Raw genomic sequence first — 21353 nt, forward strand, 5'->3', positions numbered from 1 at the left:
GCAGGGTGCTCCTGGTCACTAGGGCTTCCCAGGGGCTTCTTTTATAGGTGGTGGTGGGGCTTGGCCACCATTGCTCCTGGCCCTACCCAGGTTCTGTCAGTCACTGTGGCATCAGCTACAGGGCCCTGACAGCTCTCTCAGCTCCCCCTGAGGTTCCCCAGGTTCAGGAACCTGCCCTGTGCACCATGCTAGATCCCTCCACTGACCATCACTCACCTTGGTGACTGAGTCCAGACTTTCAGGCAGGTTGATGCTGATAAGCCAGGTCCTAAGTCCTAGGTCAAGCTGGAAAATCAATCCTCAGGTCAGGATCAGGTCCTGTGATGGCAACCAACGTCACACACATACAGACACAGTGATCACTGGGCTTGTCCATAGAGATGAGATAGGTCTGAGGTCAACCCAGTTCACAGGTCAGGAAAGAGATCAACAGGATCCACGGCTGGGCATGGGCATAGGCATGGGCATGAGAGATGGAGACAAGCACACCCATGTCATAGCTCAGACAGGGACTAACGGCACGACCTGAGCTTAAATGGAGCTCCTGGGCCATCTATGGGCAGTGTGTCAGTGGAAGCCCCAGGTGATGGTGGTCAAGGCAACTAAGGTTTTTTTAATGCCCTCAGGGCCCTGACAGACACAAATCATAATAATTGTCTTGAGGTTTTATTGTGAAAAAACCTGGGGTTCTTGCTTGCTTGTGACATAGGAATGTCACAGCCTTGCTTTGGCCAAGAGCTGGTTACAACGCAAGCAGGGGCTGAGCGTGGTAAGCCAAGGCCAAGAGGACAATGTAAACAAGAGCTATGCACAATGAGCCTTGGCACAGACAGTGGATCAATAAGCGACAGAATCATCCCCAAAGTTGCTGGGAAGGTATGTTGTGATATCATTTGACTGGCAGCCTGTGCCAACACCTAGCTACAAAGATGTTCAGCAGCCGAGATTGGCAGGGGACACTTGGTCCGCTTCATAAACTGAGCTTCGCAGGTTCACATTGTCCGTGTTTCTCTTTCCCCCATAACAACTTGTGTGATCAGTTTTATCTGTCTCTGTAAAACCAGCTTGAAAGCATTGGCTCCTGAACTTTTAAGTTGCAAAGACTCATATCTAAACAAGAGGGCACATCTACCAAAGTGGACGTTACTTGAGGAATGATGCCATTTTGTGAGTTACAGGTTGCCATCTCCTAGTTACCACGAGCTGGATTCCTTTCAGGCTAGACTGGCCCAAAACCCTGAGTAATTCTATTGACTATGTTAAAAGATCAGCGATACAAATGAAAGAAGAATCAGGCCCAACCATAGCTTTAGAGTTTAATGATTAAAATGTGTATAAATCAATGAATATTTATCCTAGTCTTACAAAAATAATCTAGCATCGGGAATAGGGGATGCAGAGAGGTTCTATTCCCAAGCCCTCGGTACTGACAGCAGGCTTGTACGTCTGCACGGTACAGAGAATCAAGCAACCGGACAGAGGAGCAAAGAGAGCTGCATTACTGCAAGGGATACAGCTGCATTCTTACAGTTCTTTGTGCAGCCTAATGTGCCTTGCTTTTCAAGCAGTTTCCAGTGGATATATGTAGTGGTCCAGTTCCAGGGTGGGCTTGTGGACAGAAATACTTTCTTTTAGCCAGTTGAGTGGAGCTGCTGAAATGCAATGACCACAAGTGCTGTAATTATCATTCCACAGTCACATCACTTGGTGGCTGGAGGATTTGCTTCTGTTGAATAGTGCATCTGTGGATTTTTTAAGTTGCTCTTTTAAGATCAAGTGTTGCTGTCGGTTACATTTATAGCTCCCACTGAGCCAGTGGAAAATTCTGTAGGCTAGCACAGTCTTTCCAATGCAGACAGGTGGTTCAGTGATTAATGATGAGACATTAGTATGGCAAGAAGTGGCACTTACTGTGATTAGTTATCAGTTTAAAACAGAGACAAGTATGTATTTACATGGCAAGCTGTGAACTTCTGGAATTTGCTGCCCCAGTAAACTGTGGACACAGGTGGGAGGACAAGGTCAGAAGATATCTGATAAATTAATGGTAACAAGTCCACAAACAGACACTGAAGGGAAGATGCAGGGTTCGCAGCCATGGTCATTGTGGATGTTGAAATAGTGTGACCGGATCATAGTGAACTACAGATAGTGGCCAGGCTTCTTTGCTCTCCCTGGAATGCATCTTCTCTTGCCACTGTTAGATACAGTGTCTGGATATGCTCTCTGACCTGATGGGGCATTTTCTGTATTTTTAGGTTCACTTTTGTTCTTCTCGCAGCATAAGGTAGGAGACAAGGCTAGCTGAGAGGACAGCAAGTCTCCAGAGATGTTCCCTTTGGCACCCTGCCTTTCTCTTGTTAGAGATCTATTTTCCAAGAGTCAGGGAAATAACCTGTTTTCATCAAAATGCCTCAACTGTGAAGTAAGTCACAGTGAATTAATCAACTGTTTGGATGCTAATTCAGCAGTCCTCTTTAAGTACCCTTTTCCCATCAGCCTGTGCACTACTGGGCCACATCAGAGGAGGAATATTAGCAGAGTATTGCGCCTGGGACACTGTTTCCCATTCTGGCTGCTATCTGCCTCCATTTCCACATCCAGAAGTTTGTCATCGGGGATATTTAGCACTGTCCAGTATATACAAGACTCCCAGTGACAAGCTATCTGTCCAGGATATTGGTGACTTTTAGAAACTGGGGAATGCTAGCAACATTTTATGATTATTATCTTCTACATACAAGCAGTAAGGCATCTGGCCATCTTCTGGGAGTGAAATCTCTTAGTAGAGGATCAGAGATAACATTGGCCCATTACACAATGAGGTCAGTCACCTCACAAATAGGGATGTAGACAAAGCAGAGATGTTTAATACCTTCTTCACCTCTGTCTTTAACACTGGTGATGGGCCCTGGGACCTCTGGAGCCCTGGGTTGGAAGACCATGGCTGGGGGGATGATAAACTCACAGCTGATCCTGAGCTTGTTCAAGACTTGCTGCTCCAGCTGGATGCATATCAATCTATGGAGCCTGATGGGATTCATCCCAGTGTACTGAAAGAGCTGGCCGATGTCTTTGCAGGACCTCTCTCCACTATTTTTCAATGATCTTGGCAGTCTGAAGAGGTTCCCATTGATTGGAAGCTGGCAAATGTTGTCCCAGTTTTCAAGAAGGGTAAGAAGGAAGACCCTGGTAAGCACAGGCCTATCAGTCTCACTTCAGTGCTTGGTAAAATTATGGAGAAGGTTATTCTGGGAGTTACGGAAAAACACTCGAGACACCACACAGTCACCGGTCATAGCCAACACAGGTTCATGAGGAGAAAGTCCTGCTTAACCAACTTAATTTCCTTTTATGACAAGGCCACCAGTCCAGTTGACAAAGGGAAGTCAGTAGATGTGGTATTTTGGGATTTTAGCAAAGCTTTTGATACAGTCTCTCACAGTATCCTTCTGGATAACAGGCAAGTCTGTAACACATTGGATGAGCAGGTGGCTGACGGGTCAGGCTCAAAGGGTTAAAGTAAATGGGGTTACCTCAGGCTGGCAACCAGCTGCCAGTGGGGTTCCCCAGGGCTCAATTTTCGGTCCAGTGCTCTTTAATGTGTTTATAAATGATCTGGATGCAGGAATTGAATGTACATTAAGTAAGTTTGGCGAGGATGCTGAACCAGGAGGAGCTGCGGACCCCCTGGAGGCAAGAGAGGCCTTACAGAGGGATCTGGATAGACTGGAGAGCTGGGCAGTCACCAGCTGCATGAAATTTAACAAGAGCAAGCGCCGGATTCTCCACCTGCGACAGGGTAATTCCGATGCTGATCTCCTCTCTCTGGTGACCAGCAATAGGACAGGAGGAAATGGAATGAAGCTGCATCAGGGGAAGTTCAACTTGGACATTAGGAAGAAGTTCTTCACTGAGAGGGTGGTCAGTCGCTGGAACAGTCCCCCCAGGAAAGTGGTCACAGCACCAAGCCTGGCAGGGTTCAAGGAGCATCTGGATGATGCTTTTCTAGTTTAGTTTTAGGTAGTCCTGTGGGGAGCAGAGAGTTTGACATGATGATCCTTATGGTTCCCTTCCAACTTGAGATATTCAGTGATTCTATGCTTATATGCATGGAAGATCCTGAAATGAAAATAAGGATATGACATTTAGATCCTTTAACAATTGCACTTGGGACTTGCTGTGGTTTGAAATGGACATAGCATGAGAAGTCTATTACTTGTAATAGACCAGAATATTTCTTTTCCATAGATGCCATATAAAATGGATTTCCCAGATGTTCAATGACCTACTTAGCCATAGATTTCTTTCACTCTGTTTCACTAAAAATAGCTTTTGTCAGAAAACTAATACATTGAAAGCAAAATGCTGTAGAACTTATATTAGTTTTGCTACTTTTTTTTTAATACACAGTCCTTCCAGGCCAAGGATGTGGACCTATTCATTCAAGCAGGGTCTCTTGTCTCCAGGGGCACTAACTTTCAGCACTGTTGGTGAACACAGTCTCTTTTCCCTCTACTGCCTTTCAGAGGACCTGGCACAAAACAAAAACAAAAGCTGGATTCTCACAGGGAACAGACATTCTGTTTTGAATAGCTTTTCTCATCTCACAGAAACTGTACCCTTTGGACCAGTGAGGGAAGCTGCTCAATCAAATCTGGAAGGGGCTTTACTGAAGTATGGAGGGGCCCAGTGACTGGGAGGGTCGGTCGGACCACTGCAGGTATCGACAGAAAGTGGCTGAGTAGCACCATTTGGTGAGCAGAAACCCGTGCTCAGATCCAGGTTAGAAAGGAATCTAATGGAGAGTTTCTGGGATGAGACTAGACTAGAGCTTCAGCTGCTAATCAAGGGATTTCCTGCTCTGGAGCCTGAAGGACAAAAGCTGCACTCTGAGCCTTTGCTTTGTAATATAATGGAAGAAAATCCATGGTGCTTCTCTCCCAATGGGACAGGATAGTTTCTATGATTTTACTGTATTACTTCTTCCAAAAGCATGCTGCAGCACTCTTTCAACTCCAACTAGATACGAACAGCCTCTTTGCTAGGCTTTAGGTCTCATGACCCCAGGCTGCAAATAATTTCATGTCATTCCCCCTATCCCTCAGAGTCTACTAACCTCAAAGACATCCTTGAGCTTCAAACGATTCGTAGTTATCTCTGATTGAAAGGCCTCAGCCCAGGAATCATCATTATCATCTCCTTGGATAAAGATTTTCCAGCAGTCAGTGTAGTCTGGAGAAATGGAACCAAGATGACTAACCTGAGTTTATTCAGATACCAGAGAAGCTCAGGCAACAAGACTTTTTAACCTTTTCCCTGCACCCATGGCACAGAGACAGCTTGGCCATGGACAGGCCAGCTAATGGATGCTGTCCACTCTGTATTTGGAACCAATGCCATTCTCTCTGGGCATTCCTCACCCCCCACCCCCACCCCCTTACCAGTGGAACTGCATTTAGTGCCCTAGGACAAGGGAGAAGCACCCTATCTCCCAGTCCGTCAGGAGTGACAAAAAGATGGTGCCTCTAAATAAGCAAGAATTTTCATACAGTTTTCATACAGGTCTGGCTGCTAGGAGTCCTGTCCCCCTTCTACTGCAATATTTGAACATCTGTTTTTGGACGTGACACTCAGTCACTGAATGGTGATGGATGTGTCCCCAGAGAAGCTGGGCAGGACACTGGGCACAGAAGCAAGCCCATACAAGATTCACCTATGCACAAAGTTCACCAGTTCATCCCTTCACAGTCCCACAAAGCACAGGAAATCTTGCCTTCAGTTTCCATGACAGAAATTTTTACATCTGCCAATCTCACAAGGTTCTTCAGACCTTGGCGGATTCTTTCATCTCTTATGCAAAAAAGCCGTGCTATATGTATGTCTATGTTGACGTATGAGTGCTTCTTTAAGAAATTCAGTATTTTATAGCAGCAGTCTTCACAGGGGCTCCAGGACAAGTACCACGTGATAGAACAGTTGACATAATTATTGGTTCTTCTCGTCTTAAAGATCTTCTCCAGAAAGTAGACTTCAGCATGGTAATTGTCATTTCTGACCCAGTGTATCCAAGGTGTGCCGGCCTCACCCCACTGCAGTTTGCACAGCAGGTATGTTTCCTTTGGAGTGTTACGGGGGTCAAACTGATGCTTTAGTGCCCTCTTAGAGACATACATGCTGAAAAAGAAGAGAAACTTCAAGGAATCACTGGTTACAACTTTGTTTTCGGTAGTTCTCCAGTACACAAAAAATGGGGAGGGTGGAGGAAATGAGAGGAGGACTGAAAAGGGCAAAACATGAGAGAGCAACGCAAGGAACATGGAGAGGTACACACCATGGCAGGGTAAAGGAACCAAACACTGAACCACTTAATCCTCCCTTTGTCTGCAACTGCATGTAGAGCTTTCACCTCCTCACCCCTCCCTGTGGCTGCCCTTTTCTTCATCAGCATGAGTATTTCTAAAAGCTTTCTATATCTTTTTATGTGTCAGACATTTTTCCAGGTCTCCTATGTAGCCCTTTTTGATGTAGGGAGCTGTTGCAAATTTTGTGAAAATAAAAAAAAAATTAAAAAAAAAACCAACTACTGATCAATTATGAAGCTGAGTATTCTCTTGCTGTTTGTATTTTCATAAGGATTAGCACAGTCAGCACAACGTACATGAGAAAAGGAGAAAGAAGTGCTCAATACAAAAAGATGCAGCTCCCAAGAATGACATTTTCTGACAGATAATCCATCTCTTAGATCTAGATCTATTCAGTTCAGAACACACCCCTAAGTATTGTCAATTAAGTAACTATACCGCCAGTGTTGGTCATGAATGTATCCTTTATATCAATAATTATCCATGATGCATAAATAATATATGAAGTCACCATTAGTACTTTGTAACATTTGTACAATTACTTTATATAGAGATTTATATGAGAATACACTTCAGATATATATTTTCCCACATTAGAGTAATTCAGAATAATGGTAGTAGACAACTGGACAGACTGTTAACAAAAAACCAATAAGCCTGTAGATTGTTTTATAGATTAGCAACTACCAATGACAAACACAAAATCAAAGAAACCCACTATCTGAACTAAAGACAAATTAAATCTTGCAGGTGAAGCATATTCTCTAGCTGCAGGACTCATCACCTTTGTAAAAAAGCATCTCATTTCTCTGGGTCAGTCAGAAGGCTTTGTCTTCTTACCCTGTCTCCTTCCTCATCCCAGCCTCCTACACATCAAAATACAAATGTACATAAACCAGTTCATAAACCAGAGTGTATCTCTGTTTATTTTCTCCATGTAAACTCCATATAAACCACAGAAAATATGCATGTAGATTTCTTTATCAAACTTTCTATTGAATTTATGTAAATGTAACAAATGTAAATGTCACCAAGTATTTAAGTCTGGCACAGGAATAAGTGTTTTTATTATACTTAATTCTTTTAGTATGTAATTAAAAAAAAAAACAACAAACAACAGAGAGAGACAGAAGTGGAGCACAGGCTTAATTTTTTTTTTTTCTCATTTAGAGGTGCTAAAAGAGATGCATTTTTTCTATTTCTATTATGTTATTTGGAAGTTAGTGCCTATTAGCTTAAATTTCTTTAAAACTTGATGATTAGGGAACATATATATAATAAGTATATAATATATATTTAATATATATAATATGTGCGCGTGTGTGTGTGTGTATGTGTGTGTGTGTGTACAGGGAATACAGTGACTGGTTGAAGTTCACCAAAGAAAATACATTGAACTCTGAATACTCAAGCCCAATCAGTTAATCTAATTCTTACAGAAGGTATCTTAAAGGTTTTGGAAAGCAGTGTTACAGAGATCTGATTTGTTCAGAGGTATCTGTAGTGGTTGCCATCTGGTTTTATCATACAGACAAGTTAAAATTTCCAGGTCTTACTGAAACTGGTCTTAAGCACCCTCCTCCCTGTGTCTCCACCATAAAATACTGCACTTCAGATAAGCTGTTGCAGTGGGGGTCCTGTGCATATTTTCAGGGACATAAAGCCATTTCTTTAGAACAATCTCTCAATACACTAATCTTCAGCATAAAGCCACCTTAAAGATGTGTTAAGCCAAGTAAAATTTATTGTGTAATCAGCTAATGCAACATAAACAAAGGTCTGCATCCTTGTAAATATCTACTACAGAAATAACTTGCTATTTTTAAAATAATGGATTAATGTAAATTTGAACAACTCTAATGGAAGGACAGACAAGAGATTTAAAAAACATTATAAAACATTCCGACACTATAGAATATGTAAGAATCCCAGCACCTGTTTTCTTCTCTCCCCAAACCAGGTAAGAGAACACTTAAAATAAGTTGTGAGTTTACAGATAAATTGCCCTAAGCCATGCAATCCCTCTATTTTTTTTATTTTTATAGCTATCACAAACAGTCCTTGCTGTTCAGCATTGTTATGTACGGTACACATAGACACATGGAGCCTAACTAAAAAAAAATCAAGCACTTAATAGCTGGTTCCTTGATACAAATATAAGACAAAGTTCAAAGTCCACAAATAATAGTAATTTTAAAAGTCCTAAAACTTTTTTAGTTTTCTTTTTAAATTTGGTTCACCAGTCTTATGAGGATGAACTTGTAACCCTTTCAGAATTTGAGAGCTGGAGAGAAATGCACCAGCTCTAAAGACTGACTATTTGAAAGGTGAATTGCACCCAAAGATGTTTAGAGGAGTCGGGGGAGAAAATGGCAGATAAATACAGCCAACTAACTGTCTCCTAGGCTTTATTTTCTTTTCCATGAATATCCACTGCTTTGTGAATGTGCATTAAACCTTGGAAATGTATTGACTGATTACAAATATCTTTTGAAATGTGTTATTTGTACTTTTCCTATTGTTTCACCATCCATAACTTGAACAGGAATGTAATGAGTTTCTTTCAAAATGTACTAATTTTACAAAAACAGCTCCTAAAACTAGTATCTCTCTTACTAAAACTTCACATAATAAACTGCACCACTGTAGGTATTTAACAATTTTCCTTCCTTCCTCTAACACTTGTTATTAGAAACTATTTACAGTCCTACTCGTTACAAGAGAATAATAGCAATAATGGTAATATCTAAAAATGCAGGAGCATCCAAACTTCATTAATCCACACTTTTCCTCCATGGCTAAGGCTTTCCACAGCCCACACGCTTCTTTACTAAACTTTGTATTCAAACTTTTTCCTCCCCGCTCTGTTGAACAGAAACCGGCTGGTCTGACGCTTCCTGTTTATTTTGCAGCACAACAGCCGTTTCCAGAATCGAAACGGTCGGGCAGGGAAGTGGCACTTTTGGATTCTCTTGCTGCCCAGCGTTGGGAGTGAACCAGCTCACCATAGCCCTGCCCCAACCCACCCCCAGCTTGCGCTTGTTTTTATCGGCGGCTTTTGCTCCCTGCTGGTTTATGGCTCCCACCGCGGTTTTATGCCGACAGGAACTTCCCCAAGAGGCTCAGGCTTCGGTGCAGCCCCTTGCCCGCTGCAGTGGCCCCGGGTACCAGGGCTCCCACTCGGGTACACTGGCACCAGTATCGCCCTCTCCCAAGACAGAGACTTTGCACAGACAGAAAGCACACCCCTGGGGCAGAAAAGAAGACGGGCCCCCTTGGGCTGAAGCAAGGACAACACAGAGCTGAAGCTGGCGGTTGTTTGGGATTTTTTTGGTCAGCGAGTATTTTTTTTACCCTCTCAGCTTTCTCTTGTACATGGCTTCTCCTCTCCCTGCGAGCCCTCCTTGGGTGCTGTCCTCCTTTCTGCTCCTGCAGATGGGGCTTCACAGGCAGCCGATGACAGAGCACATCCCCAGGCTCCGCTGGCACGGGGTGATGTAAGAGGAAATGGAAAAAAAATGGTTTGACTGTGGTTGCTACCAGTAATGACATGTCTTTACAAGCCTGCCCTTAGCAGCGCTCTTTCCTCACCCCTCAGCTGGGGCCTGAGGGCTGATACATGTTTCCAGTCAAAAATGTCATCATTGCACAATTTCTTTCAAGCCTGCTTGTAAGTGTGGAAGGGATGATAACGCTTGGTTGGCAGAAAAATGAGATTTATTCTTCGGCGCCGGGGACTCCTCCCAGCGGTACAGCTGCCAGAGTGCCCAAAGCTCGGTGCTGTGGAAAGCACGGCCCTTCGTCCTCCCGCATCCAAGATCTTTCCGTGCAGTCAGAGCTTTGTCATGGATGAAGTGCTCACAAATACCTCTGATGAGAGACTTCACTCACAAGGTGTCAGCAAAGCTTAATGACCTTCCCTGCCAAACCCAGGAGGTTGAGAGTTCCCCCCATGGAGGAAGAGAGGGGAGCCTTGCAGAAGACGTGGCATTTGAGGAGCTGGTGATCTCCACCAGGCCGTGTCTGCTCCCTTGGGCCTTCTGCTTAGGGACTGGGCAGCCTGTATGTTACTAATGCAATCTGTAATTTATATACACGGGTCTGTGCTGCATGTGCAGCACGGCCTTCAGCCTACGCCATGCTGCACACACCCCTTGGCCACAGGACAAACCTCGCTGGTGGGCTGTGACAGAGCAGCCTGCAGGCAGCTCCCGCTTGGCACCGGGCGTCGCATCACTTTTTCTACATGCACAGAGGAAGCTGAAACATCATTTAGGAACAGAATTGTGCTCCTGTAAGAAAATATGTAATAGGTCAGACGACCAAGAAGGGGAAGCTTCCCTTCACAGACAGAACCTACGCAGTGTGCTGTGGAGAAACCCATCCAGGGTCTGTCCAGCACTGCAGGAGTACTGGGTGCCCAGCATCTGAAGGGATGTTAGATTTACTCGCTGTCTAAATTCCTCTTCTTATTCTGCCTTGTTAAAATAGCTGTTTGAGTCAATCATTTGTTGTCAGGCCTTTCTTATGGAGATCCAGTAGGTACCCTGCACCACTGCACGCAAGTGATCCTGGCCAGACCACTGAGATGCACACATCTTGGTTCTGGTGAGTACATGGGTAAGAGTGCAAGGAGGAAAAATCCATTTATTTTGAGATTTGTAAACTAAAATCACATTCCCTTTCCTTAAGGTCTTTTTGTGTTATGCCGTACTAATTTCCCATGGAGATGTTTAGGAAAGGCAGTAGCTCCCAAGTCCCACAGAATTACTGCTGTTCACCTAACCACTGCACTAGAAGAACACCATGCAGCTCAGCAGCTTTGTCAGCCCCTTTCTGAAAACACAGCCAAGGCAAAACTAGCCAGACTCACAATCCTGGGGTGACATTGAGGAGCAGCTACAATTACCAGTCACTCAGGAGCTTATATTCTGCTTGCAGATTCACGGCACTGTGGATGCAGAGAGCTTAGCTGGCTCCATGCAAGTCTGGCTGGGTTCATTAGCTGAGGCACAGCACTGCCTGCTCAGGTCTGGAAACATTACCAATACTTTCACAGGACACCAAGCCTAATCTAACAAGGACCAGATGTGTCTAGAAAGTGCTGCAGAGACTCTGAAGACACGTTCCTGAGACTAGGAACCCAGGGGAGCAGGGGGCAATGACACCCGAGTGACTCCCCATAGACCCATGAAGGCACCAGCTCTGCCTCAAGGTGAGCTATGCCACACTTGGCATGTTGGCAGCCCTCTGTGGTCCAGGACTACCCACCCGGGTTATCTCAGGCTCAACACGGCTTGGATGCATAGCACCAGCTTTGTCCTGCTACAGTGACAGAGCTATTTGGCCCTCCAGGAACTGGCCTTGGGGTTTTTTCTATTACCTGGTATATCCCAAAACTGCATGAGTTGACACGATGAGGATCTTCGTTTCCATTTCTCTTTTTATGGAGCACCTGAAGAAAATTGTTGAGCCCTGTCTTTTCTGAGGGACAAGGAGCTTCAGTGATGTCAGGGCTGGTGCTGGAGCTAGTGCCAGATGTTGACACCAGCTTGTCAGACTCTCTTGGCTTGAGTGCTGGCTGCCTCAGAAACTGCCTTTCTCCATAAGGGACAAAGTGAGCACTGTGTGAGCTCTTGTCTAACCAATGTACACTGCCCTAAACTGATGGGAAGCTTTGCGTGTGGCTGGGAAGAGGATGTAAAGGCATGCACGACCAGCGTGTTCATTTTGATACGGTTGTTTGTGCATGCATTGTAAGCATCTGTGGCAACGGTGCAACTTTCTGAAAGCTGTAAAGAATCACAGATACTACCAGAAAAGGTCTGCTAGGAATGTGTACATGTGAAGTATTAAATATGCTCCTTCTGTCATACAAAAACACAAAGGGAAGTTCATGGTAGAAATTCATGACGCTCAAGATTGTGATAAACTCACCTACCTTTGACTGAAAAACTTACGTTAGTAAGGAATGGGCCTTTTTGGACATTTCGGACTAAGACGCAGAACACTCTTAAACTAAGATGGTGACGCTCAGCCTGTGATGGACTGAGCGGAGATTTGGTGGGAGTTTCCTGCAGGATAACGTGTGATACATTAGGGACTAATGTATCCATGCAATACGGTTACATGATCTGTTCCAGTGACCCTGCTCTGACAGCAATAAACATCACCTGCGATGAAGTCAAGAGATGAGATGGTACTTTCCTAAACTGTAGCAGCTCTGTTCACTAGAATGTGCCTGTCAACCACTTCCTCCAGAGATGTAAGCAGTATGTGACAGGCTGACACTAAGCAATGCCTATATCTCTTCTCCAGAAGCCATTTCCCATTCTACATGTTACTTCACCTCTAGCTTCACAAACCGTATTGCTTGTGATACCTGAACACCCTTAGTGGACAGACACACACCATTGCAACAGCTGTCATTTCTTAGGATTACTAAATTTACCTGTGATTCTCACTCACATGCTCTCCATCATGCAACCAACATCAGTGAATGACACGGGTATAAAACTAACAGAGCTTGAGATACCAGAACATAGCACTTCCTAGGTCAGGTTCTCTTTCAGTCTTTGAGAATTCATCATCTCCTGTGTGCTCAACACCAACATGGTATGCTGATGTGGATTTTCCACAGCTTGGGTGGGGAAAGAGATACTTTTGCTGTGCTGTGCCAGCCTCACATCACGCTGTCAAGCCACAGGTTAACCTCTGAGTAAGCTGGCAACAAAAGGCTGGATGTTGAGGGCTTCCAGTTTCCAAATGCTCACGGCTTGAACTGCCTCCTCCTGCTGCTGCAGTGTCCTAGGACAGGATGAAAATGACTTGCTGCACTGCTGAGGTAGGTAACATGTTAGCCCACCCACCACAGAGTGGGATGTCTTTACTTAAGGTCATGTCATGGGATGGTGGTTGCTGTCAGAAACGGAAAGTCCCTTCCTGGGAAGCTGCCCAAACATCTGCCCTGTGTAACAGGAGTGCATCCTTGCAGCGCACAGCACAGGCCATGCTTGGTACCAGCTGGAGCACCAGCTTCACATATGCAGGGCATATGCCAGCACAAAATCACAGCTGGAGGGAGCCAGCAGAGCCCTGTTGGAATGTGGCTGTGAGCCCACGCCTGAGCTAGAACAAATCTGCAGCACCTACCAATCATAAACATTAATGCCTGAGTCTGGCATTAATGGTCAAGGGTCTACTGGGTAATTGATAAGTATTATTAATTACAGGGGTCTGATGGGGGTATAGAGAAAGCAGGTTAGGTTACTAGATTGGTAGACACCCAGTAAAGAAGAGGAGAAAACCCATTATTGTGGTTGATGAGTCCACAGTCAATTTTACCTTTTGAGCACTCTGGCCGCATTTGTTATTTCAGTGAAAAACTGGATACCACAATGAAAAACATGATGTGAGATCAGCAGCAGGTAGGTAACTCAGCCAGGAATACAAAACATCTTGTTCTGACAGCTCAGTCACGGGACGTTTGAGTCATGTTGTAGTTCAGTTTCTCTCATTCAGTATGCTGCTCTTTATCTTTATTACTCAACGAAAGAGAAACCATAACATAACTGAATTCTTGTGATTAATTTTCCTTTTTTAAAAGCTTGCAGAGTACGAGGGAATATTTCCTACCCACATATTGGATGTTGGTCCCCCAACAGCTGGGCCCTTCTGCCCCCCATGTGTATTTGGGATCTTGTTAAGGAGCCTTTCTCAGCTCCCAGAGACAAATAGGACAGGAGAATCTGTACAAGCCAGGAGCTTTATAGGAAAACATTGTCACCAAAAACAATGTATCACAAAATTACAGCACTGCCCAGCACATCCCTCTGTAGCCTTTTGGTTGTTGTTGACCTTCTGCTGTCAGATTCTGGTGTTTCCTTACATCTCAGCCCCTCCAGCCTCAGACCTGTGTCACAGCCACTCTTCTGACATTACATATATTTGTCCAGGCCCCTGGTACAAAGAACAGGAGGGACAGTTATATATATATGGCAAATATATAGCCCAGAAAAATTACTGATCCCTGTTATTAAGCTTGTTTCCTTGTTTTATAAGGCATGTGCAGCCCTAATGATTTTCAAAGGGTTTGAATTGGATGATAACGGGGCAGACAGTGAAATAGCTTTGGTTTCAAAAACTGGTGTTTGAAGAAAGAAGATAATGGGGAAAATCTTCCTGAGCAGTGCTATAGCATAAAGGACTTCCCTCACTCTTCAAAGATGATGTCTCTCTTCTGCATCATCTGTGTGCCACCTGGGTTCATCTCTCCTCTGCCAAGTGACTGCCCTGAACAGTGCCACTGCACTGCAGTTACTCCACCTCAATTAGCTGATTAAGTAAACTCTTCCCATAGTGAACGTGAGTCAGAGGCAAAGAAAGCCAGGCTGGGATACACCACATCTCCATGCAGCTCTAGTTGTCTGTTGCAGCACAAACAAACTAGCCGGCTGCAACAAGCTTTACCTCGGTCAGATTCTACTGTCCGTGCCATAGCTCCTTCCCCCAGATGACAGACCACACTACTGCTCCTCCATCCAACCCTTCCCCCTCCCACCATCCTCAGGGCTATTTAACCACTCAGCAGGAACAAGCTACAGCTGCACATCATCCATGTCAACCGACCCACTGCCGCTGAGGCAAGGCCACAGCTGCATGTTATCGGTGCTAATCAGCCCACTGCCTGCATTCCTCTACAGCTGTCCATTTGCAAGGCCTTTCCATTACCAGAAGAATTTCTTGGAGACATTTGTGGTAACAGCAGTCAGCCCACCCCGCAGCACTACCCACCTTCCTCCATGCCACCCCAGAGGCAGCTGCCCACTCACCCATGGCACAGCAGTAGGGGGGATGAGCCAGCAGACATTTCGGACCTGAGGAGGCTCTGCTGGCCGGTGGGACAGCCCACACCAGGCACAGCCAGGTGCCATCTGCCTCCGCACGCTGGTGCCATCGCTGCTTCCAGCCCCAGCCTGAAATGCCCCATCTCCTTGCAGCCCATGGACAGCCCTTTACTGCACCAGCACCAACAGCTCTGGGGAAACCCTGCCTGCCCTATGGCTCAACCCTAATGTCTGCAGGCTTCTTTTCAGACACAAATACACAAGCATCACAGAGGCAAAGTAGGCAGGCAGTGGAATTGTTCTCTGATCTCTGTCCCCAAGTCAGCCCTGTGTCCATCTCTCTTGAATCTGTGTATCTCCCTCCAGAAGGAAAATTCAAGCTGCAGCAGAGGGTAGTAGATGAGGAAAGGGAGAGATGGGGAGAGAGGTTCTCTAAGTACATGTTGGCTGGGGGGGGGTGGGGCCAAGACTTTTTTCAAAAGCCCATGGCAAGGGTAAAAAATCCCAATTCAGATGAAATCTACTGTGAGCCAGGGAATGAGAAAAATATCTTTTTCTCTCTGGCCCCGGTTTGCCCTGAGTCTTTAGCCTTAGAAAGATACAACATGAGCCAGGACAGCTTTTTCCTGACTACAGGCAACAGACTGTGTCTATACTGGGATTTTGTAGCGATGCCTAAAGAAGGAGCAGGGTGAGCTGTGAAATGGGCTCAAGTCCAAATTACAAAACAGCAGTTGAAGTTGCTTTCTTGGGCTTGCATCATATCTTTGCAGATGGTTTGTAGCCGGATAGCTCCACTTACTACAGCACAAATTGCTCACAGGTCTGCAGCAGGACTATCCCTGGCTGCTTGTTGCTGTGCTGCTGCCAGTTGCCACCCTTGCAGTTCTGTTACTGGGAAGGACAGGATGAACGGTCTCGTAGATCTTTTAATGTTTCATTCTAATCCTGTCAGTTCTGCAAGAGGTAGTAAAAGCTTGGAGAGCAGCTCTGCAAAGGAACAGATGGATTTTGGCCAAAAATAATGAGGCACGTAAACAAACCAAAATGGAAAGCTGCAACGTGATATGAAACAAGGTATAGCAAACTTGGGAACTTCCGTTTTCCCAGAAATACCTTTCCTGACTGACTTCAGCCAATCTCTAAGACAGCTGGCCGGAAACCATCAGTTCTGTTTCCTGAAAAGCATCACCTTGATGAGATGTTTTAATTCTGACTCACAATACAAACAGGGTCCCTCCTTCCTTCCCCTCCCAGCCTCACTGCCTTCTCACCCACTTATTGTGTTGTCCTGTGAAACTGCTGGTAGCCTGTGGCATGCGGCTGGGATGCTAGAGTCAGGTTTAAAAAGGCGTATGAACCTGAGTCTCACCCAAGAGTGGCCACCCAATTAATCTCCTTTTCAGCCTGAAGATCCTTTCTCGGGGTGGGGGGGAGGGAGTGGGGAATAAATGAAACCCAGAACTTTCCACAGAAGCCTTTTGCTTCCCTCCAAGCAACCTTTCCCTATGAAAGCCAGACAATCCTGGCCAGCTCAGCTCTCATTCCTGCACGCGCTGCTGTGTCTCCAGGGTAGAAATGATCTCAAAGGGCTGCAGAAACATTTTGTCCTTAATTGAGGAGAACAGAAGCTAGGACTAAGCACACACGGGTGGGATTTATGTTTTGACAGCTTTATCTTCAGATGGCCAAGGCTTTTCTTAAACATAGTACTGGACTCTGCTGCTGTAGTGAGTACAGCTCCTACCTTTTCTTCTCCTGCTTGTCCCTTGCCCCCACTGTCTGTTGCTGCTAATGGGGCAGGAGGGCACCGCTCCCTGACATAAATCTCTGAGTTTTACAGAAGGGATAAGCGCTGTCAAAGCCAAAGGAGCTGGTGAGCTGGTTAGTGTCTATGGCACGCTGCAAACAGTATGGATATTCAACATGATAGTGTGTGAAAGTCCTCCTGCCTGTGACGGTGAATGGCCATGAACTCATAAATAAACCTCACTGTGCTACAGCCACAGAACCTTAGCACTGTTGGTGCTAATGGATATGCTTATCTCCTCCAGTCTGGAATCCTGTCATCCTTACCACCAGGCAGTAAAGGAGTACCTGTGGGGCAGTGTGGCAGCACACTAGACACGTGGATAGGGCTTTCTTCTAAGACACAACGTATTTTCACACAGATAAAGAGCATCTGCACATATGCAAACATTGGAACAGCTGGAAGCTGGAGTTGTTAACTTTGGCTCCTCTGAACATGCAAAGAAGCCTGATGCAATTTAGGGGGCAGAGCTGGAAAGCAGGTGTACTGCCTAGTTGATACCATCCCCTGGTTTGCTTGGGGAGATTGCCACCATGCCAGAGAGGCTGTCACAGCAGCAAAGTTGGTGGAAAGTTCTCAGCACTGATGTCCTTAACAGTGCCCTCGGTGCCATTACCATGCACGCCAAGAGCACCTAACTATCCCCACAATATAAATGGACAATAATTAAGATGGGTCATAAAACAACAAAAGAATTCTCCCTCCCCACGGAAAAAAAAAAGTTTAAAAAAAGCAATTAATAAAAAGAAAACAGAAAGGGGCAAAGCAGAAGTCTGATCTATGCTGGTAGGGTGGCTGCATCCTTGTGGCTGATGGCAGCTACAGTTGCAGTCATACTGGTGCAAGCGACGAGTGCATCAAAACCAACTCTATCAACAGCTATGTTTTTCTTCAAATTAAGTTTGCTTCAGTTACTGACCAGAGACTGCTGCATGTCAGACAGAAGCAAGGAAACACAGAGTAATGAAGGAAGAAAATACAGGGAGATGAGAATTTCAAATGGCAGGCCATCTGGAGAACAAAATGAACAGGAAAAAAGGCAGGGCAGATTTAAAACAAACAAAAGAAAGAACAAGAATAAGCAGAAAAACCTGAGGGGAGATCAGAGATAGGCCAAGCACAGAAGGCTCACCTGGAATGCCACACTTGTCTGGGCAAAAGGAAGAAAATGCTGGTTACTCCATGCTACAAGGAAGAGTGGCTGGAAAACTGCCTGGTGGAAAAGGACCTGGGGGTGCTGGGTGACAGCCAGCTGAACATGATCCAGCAGTGTGGCCAAGAAGGCCAACAGCATCCTGGCTTCTGTCAGAAATAGTGTGGCAGCAGGACCAGGGCAGGGATCTTCCCCCTGTACTTGGCTGCACCTCAAATATTCTGTTCATTTTTGGGCCCCTCACTGCATGAAAGACCTTGAAGTGCTGGAGCGTGTCCAGAGAAGGGCAACAAAGCTGGTGGAGGGTCTGCAGAACAAGTCTGGATGAGGGAACTGGGGCTGTTTAGCCTGGAGAGGAGGCTCAGGGGGGACCTTATTGCTCCCTACAGCTGCCTGAAAGGAGGTTGCAGGCAGGTGGGGTTGGTCTCCTCTCCCAGATAACAAGCAACACGCCAAGAAGAAATGGCCTCAAACTGTACCAGGAGAGGTTTAGATTGGGTATTAGGAAAAATTTCATCACTGAAAGGGTGCTCAAGCATTGGAACAAGGTGCCCAGGGAGGTGGTGGAATCATCATCCCTAGAGTGTTTAAAAAACACGTAGATGCAGTGCTTAGGGACATGGTTTAGTGGTGGACTTGGCAGTCCTGGGTGAACAGTTAAAATTTATTATCTTAAAGCTCTTTTCCAACCTAAAAGTATCTATGATTCTATGTGCAGAGAAGACAGACCAGAACAGCATAACAGGTTGTTGAGGGAAAGAAAATCCTTCTCCTAGCTCAACTGAAGCCTTTAATCTTTGCCATCATGGGTTCTGGCATATGTCCCAGCCCTGCTGGGAACTGTAAGCAACAACATCATCCTAAAGCAGGGGAAGTTCAGGCTCATTTCATATAGCCTGCTTAATTCCCAGGCTAATGAGACCTCCAGGAGCTCAGGCCACATAAACCTCAGGGTTTATACCCTACAGATTAAGATCTTCAGAACCCATTTTAGCTGAAGGGCATATTTGCAGAGGAAATTTCCCCCAGTTGTGGCCTTTATTGTACAGGTAATTATCTGGTGGAAACTCTACCACATGAGGTAATTGTCTGGTGGAAACTCTACCAATGAGTCATGTGCAGCACAGGTAGTAAAACCAGCACCCGTGGAGAATCTGAATGGCCTGCAGCAAAACCGGAGCTGGTAATGGTGTCATGCTGGAAGAAACACAAGTGAAGAGTAGTCAGTCTCAGCTCCCACTGAGAACAGAACAGCAGAGTCAACACCTCTGCAAGAATTCTAGTGGCACAATCAGTCTTTCCTTTGCAAAAAGACAGTTACAGCCTGGCAGGTCACCCTAGAAAGGATGCTAATCGCTCCCTCTGTGTGAACAAGCAAAGATGTGCACTTTGCACCAGTGAAGCTAGGCTCAGCTTGCAGCCAGTAACGTTGATGCCAATGCAAACACCAGTTTATAGAGGTTGTGTCTGGGACTTGCTTCCAGCAACAGAAATCATGTCCAAAACACAGGTGCAGGTGAGCACCGCGAGCTTGAAGAAGAGAAATCAAGCAGTGGAATAGCAGAAAGGCACAAGAACTGATGTGTGGGGGGGTGGGGAGGGAAGCTATGCTTTCAAGCTTTTATTCTGGATGCAAAATGAGCTAATAGAATTTCCTGGATTGATGTGCTGTCACAGCTGGTATCACTGCATATCTTGTTCAGGTTCACAATACTCTTTGGATGTCTTGTGAAGATGTCTGAAATTGTCCTCTCCAGGACAGCCTTCAGGAGCCAATCCTGTTATGAATGAATAGGAAAAGCAGGAGGAGAATAAAGGAAGAAAGCTCACGCCACAAAATTCCCCAAGTTTTTACTCACATGATAGCAGTGGTGTCTTGTTAAAATAGGGGGGTTCCCTCAAACCCTTTATGTTAGATCAGCCTGTCCGTTTCCCAGGAGGGATGAGACCCTTGTGCCTGCCCAGCCTGCCCGCTGCCTGCGCTGTGACAGCCCGCTGTATCGGAGGGGATGTGACCAACCTATTCAGGGACCCCCGCTGACAGCGTCACTCAGTCAAATCCCTTACAACAATGACTCAAACCTCCAGAGACTTGTACAAAATGAACTTCAGCAGGAAGATTTTTATTATACAAAATGCAAGTTTGTGACAGGATAGGGTTCAAACATTGCCGGTGATAATACACTGGCTGCAAAACAAGCTTAGAACAATTCACCTAGTAACAGCTAGCATAAGTTTGTCAAAAAACCTAATTTCTTACCCAGCAGGTGTCCCTATGAGGGAGAAGACAGGTTCAGCCTGCCAACTGATCCCAGAAGTTACAATGGAGTCTTCCCTAACTTCTGCCCTTCCCAACTTACTTTTATACTTTTTCTTTACATGTAAGTGGAGCTTGAGTGACTTTAGTCATACATACTTTTGTTACTGATAGGTGTAAAATTATCTCACTTCACCTTCAAAGGTGCATAATAAATAAATAAAAATACAAGGCACATGCTCAGTGAGGGGTGGTCATACCTTGGAGGAGAGTAACTTTGTGATGGAGGTGTGGGTTGGTATTACAATGGGATTATAATGAGCAAACTTCATCTGAGGAAAGTCATTCCTCCACCACAACTGTTGGCTCAGCAGTGATCATCTTTTCATATATTCTTCATGTGACAGCTGCTATGCAGCTTATCAGCTGTGTGGTACCATCAGACTCCCCTTCCTGCAGGGAGCACAACAGAGCCTGGCTGCGACGTCTCCACCTCCGTTACTCCTGCCAGCACATGCTGAGGTGGCAGGGTGTGCTGCTTAGGGAGCCGTGGTAAAGTAGATTCCATGCATGCCAACCATCCTGAAAGTGATAGCTCTATTTTACTCTAAAAATCTTTCTGTAATACTACACTTCAGTTAGGTCCCGATTTTCTCTAATTCCCCACCAAAGTAGTTTTCCTACACTGCTATGAGAGAAAATGCCCTTGCAAAGAGAGGGACTTCTTCATCTGGATGACATTCTCCCATTTTTCCTGTCCCAGCTGCAGCTCAGCTCTTGTTCTGAGGCACGGAAAGAGCCATTTGTGCGTGAGAAGAGAGGCCCAAATCTCTAAGAGACCTCTGCAGCTCAGGCCTGTCTTATCCTATGTACGGAGCAGCCGTTACAGACACCTGCACCCGTGGTGCCTTGCTGCAGTGTT

General features: G+C 45.5%; 1 protein-coding gene across 2 annotated transcripts; it reads right to left on the bottom strand.

The window, feature by feature from the left end:
* Positions 1-1302: 1302 nt before the first annotated feature.
* Positions 1303-9930, bottom strand: LOC119149094 (C->U-editing enzyme APOBEC-1-like). 2 transcript variants are annotated; one of them, XM_037389996.1, is made up of 4 exons: positions 9720-9930; positions 5777-6177; positions 5120-5235; positions 1303-4122 (listed from the first exon to the last, which is right to left on the bottom strand). In XM_037389996.1, exons 1-4 carry the CDS (start codon positions 9740-9742, stop codon positions 4105-4107), a joined length of 558 nt encoding a protein of 185 aa, XP_037245893.1. In that variant the 5' UTR covers positions 9743-9930; the 3' UTR covers positions 1303-4104. The 2 variants fall into 2 exon arrangements, with proteins under 2 accessions (XP_037245893.1, XP_037245892.1); XM_037389995.1 differs by having other exon boundaries at positions 5777-6194; positions 9720-9923.
* Positions 9931-21353: the final 11423 nt, after the last annotated feature.

This window comes from Falco rusticolus, chromosome 5 (genome assembly GCF_015220075.1).
Source record: "Falco rusticolus isolate bFalRus1 chromosome 5, bFalRus1.pri, whole genome shotgun sequence".
Classification (NCBI taxonomy): Eukaryota; Metazoa; Chordata; class Aves; order Falconiformes; family Falconidae; genus Falco; species Falco rusticolus.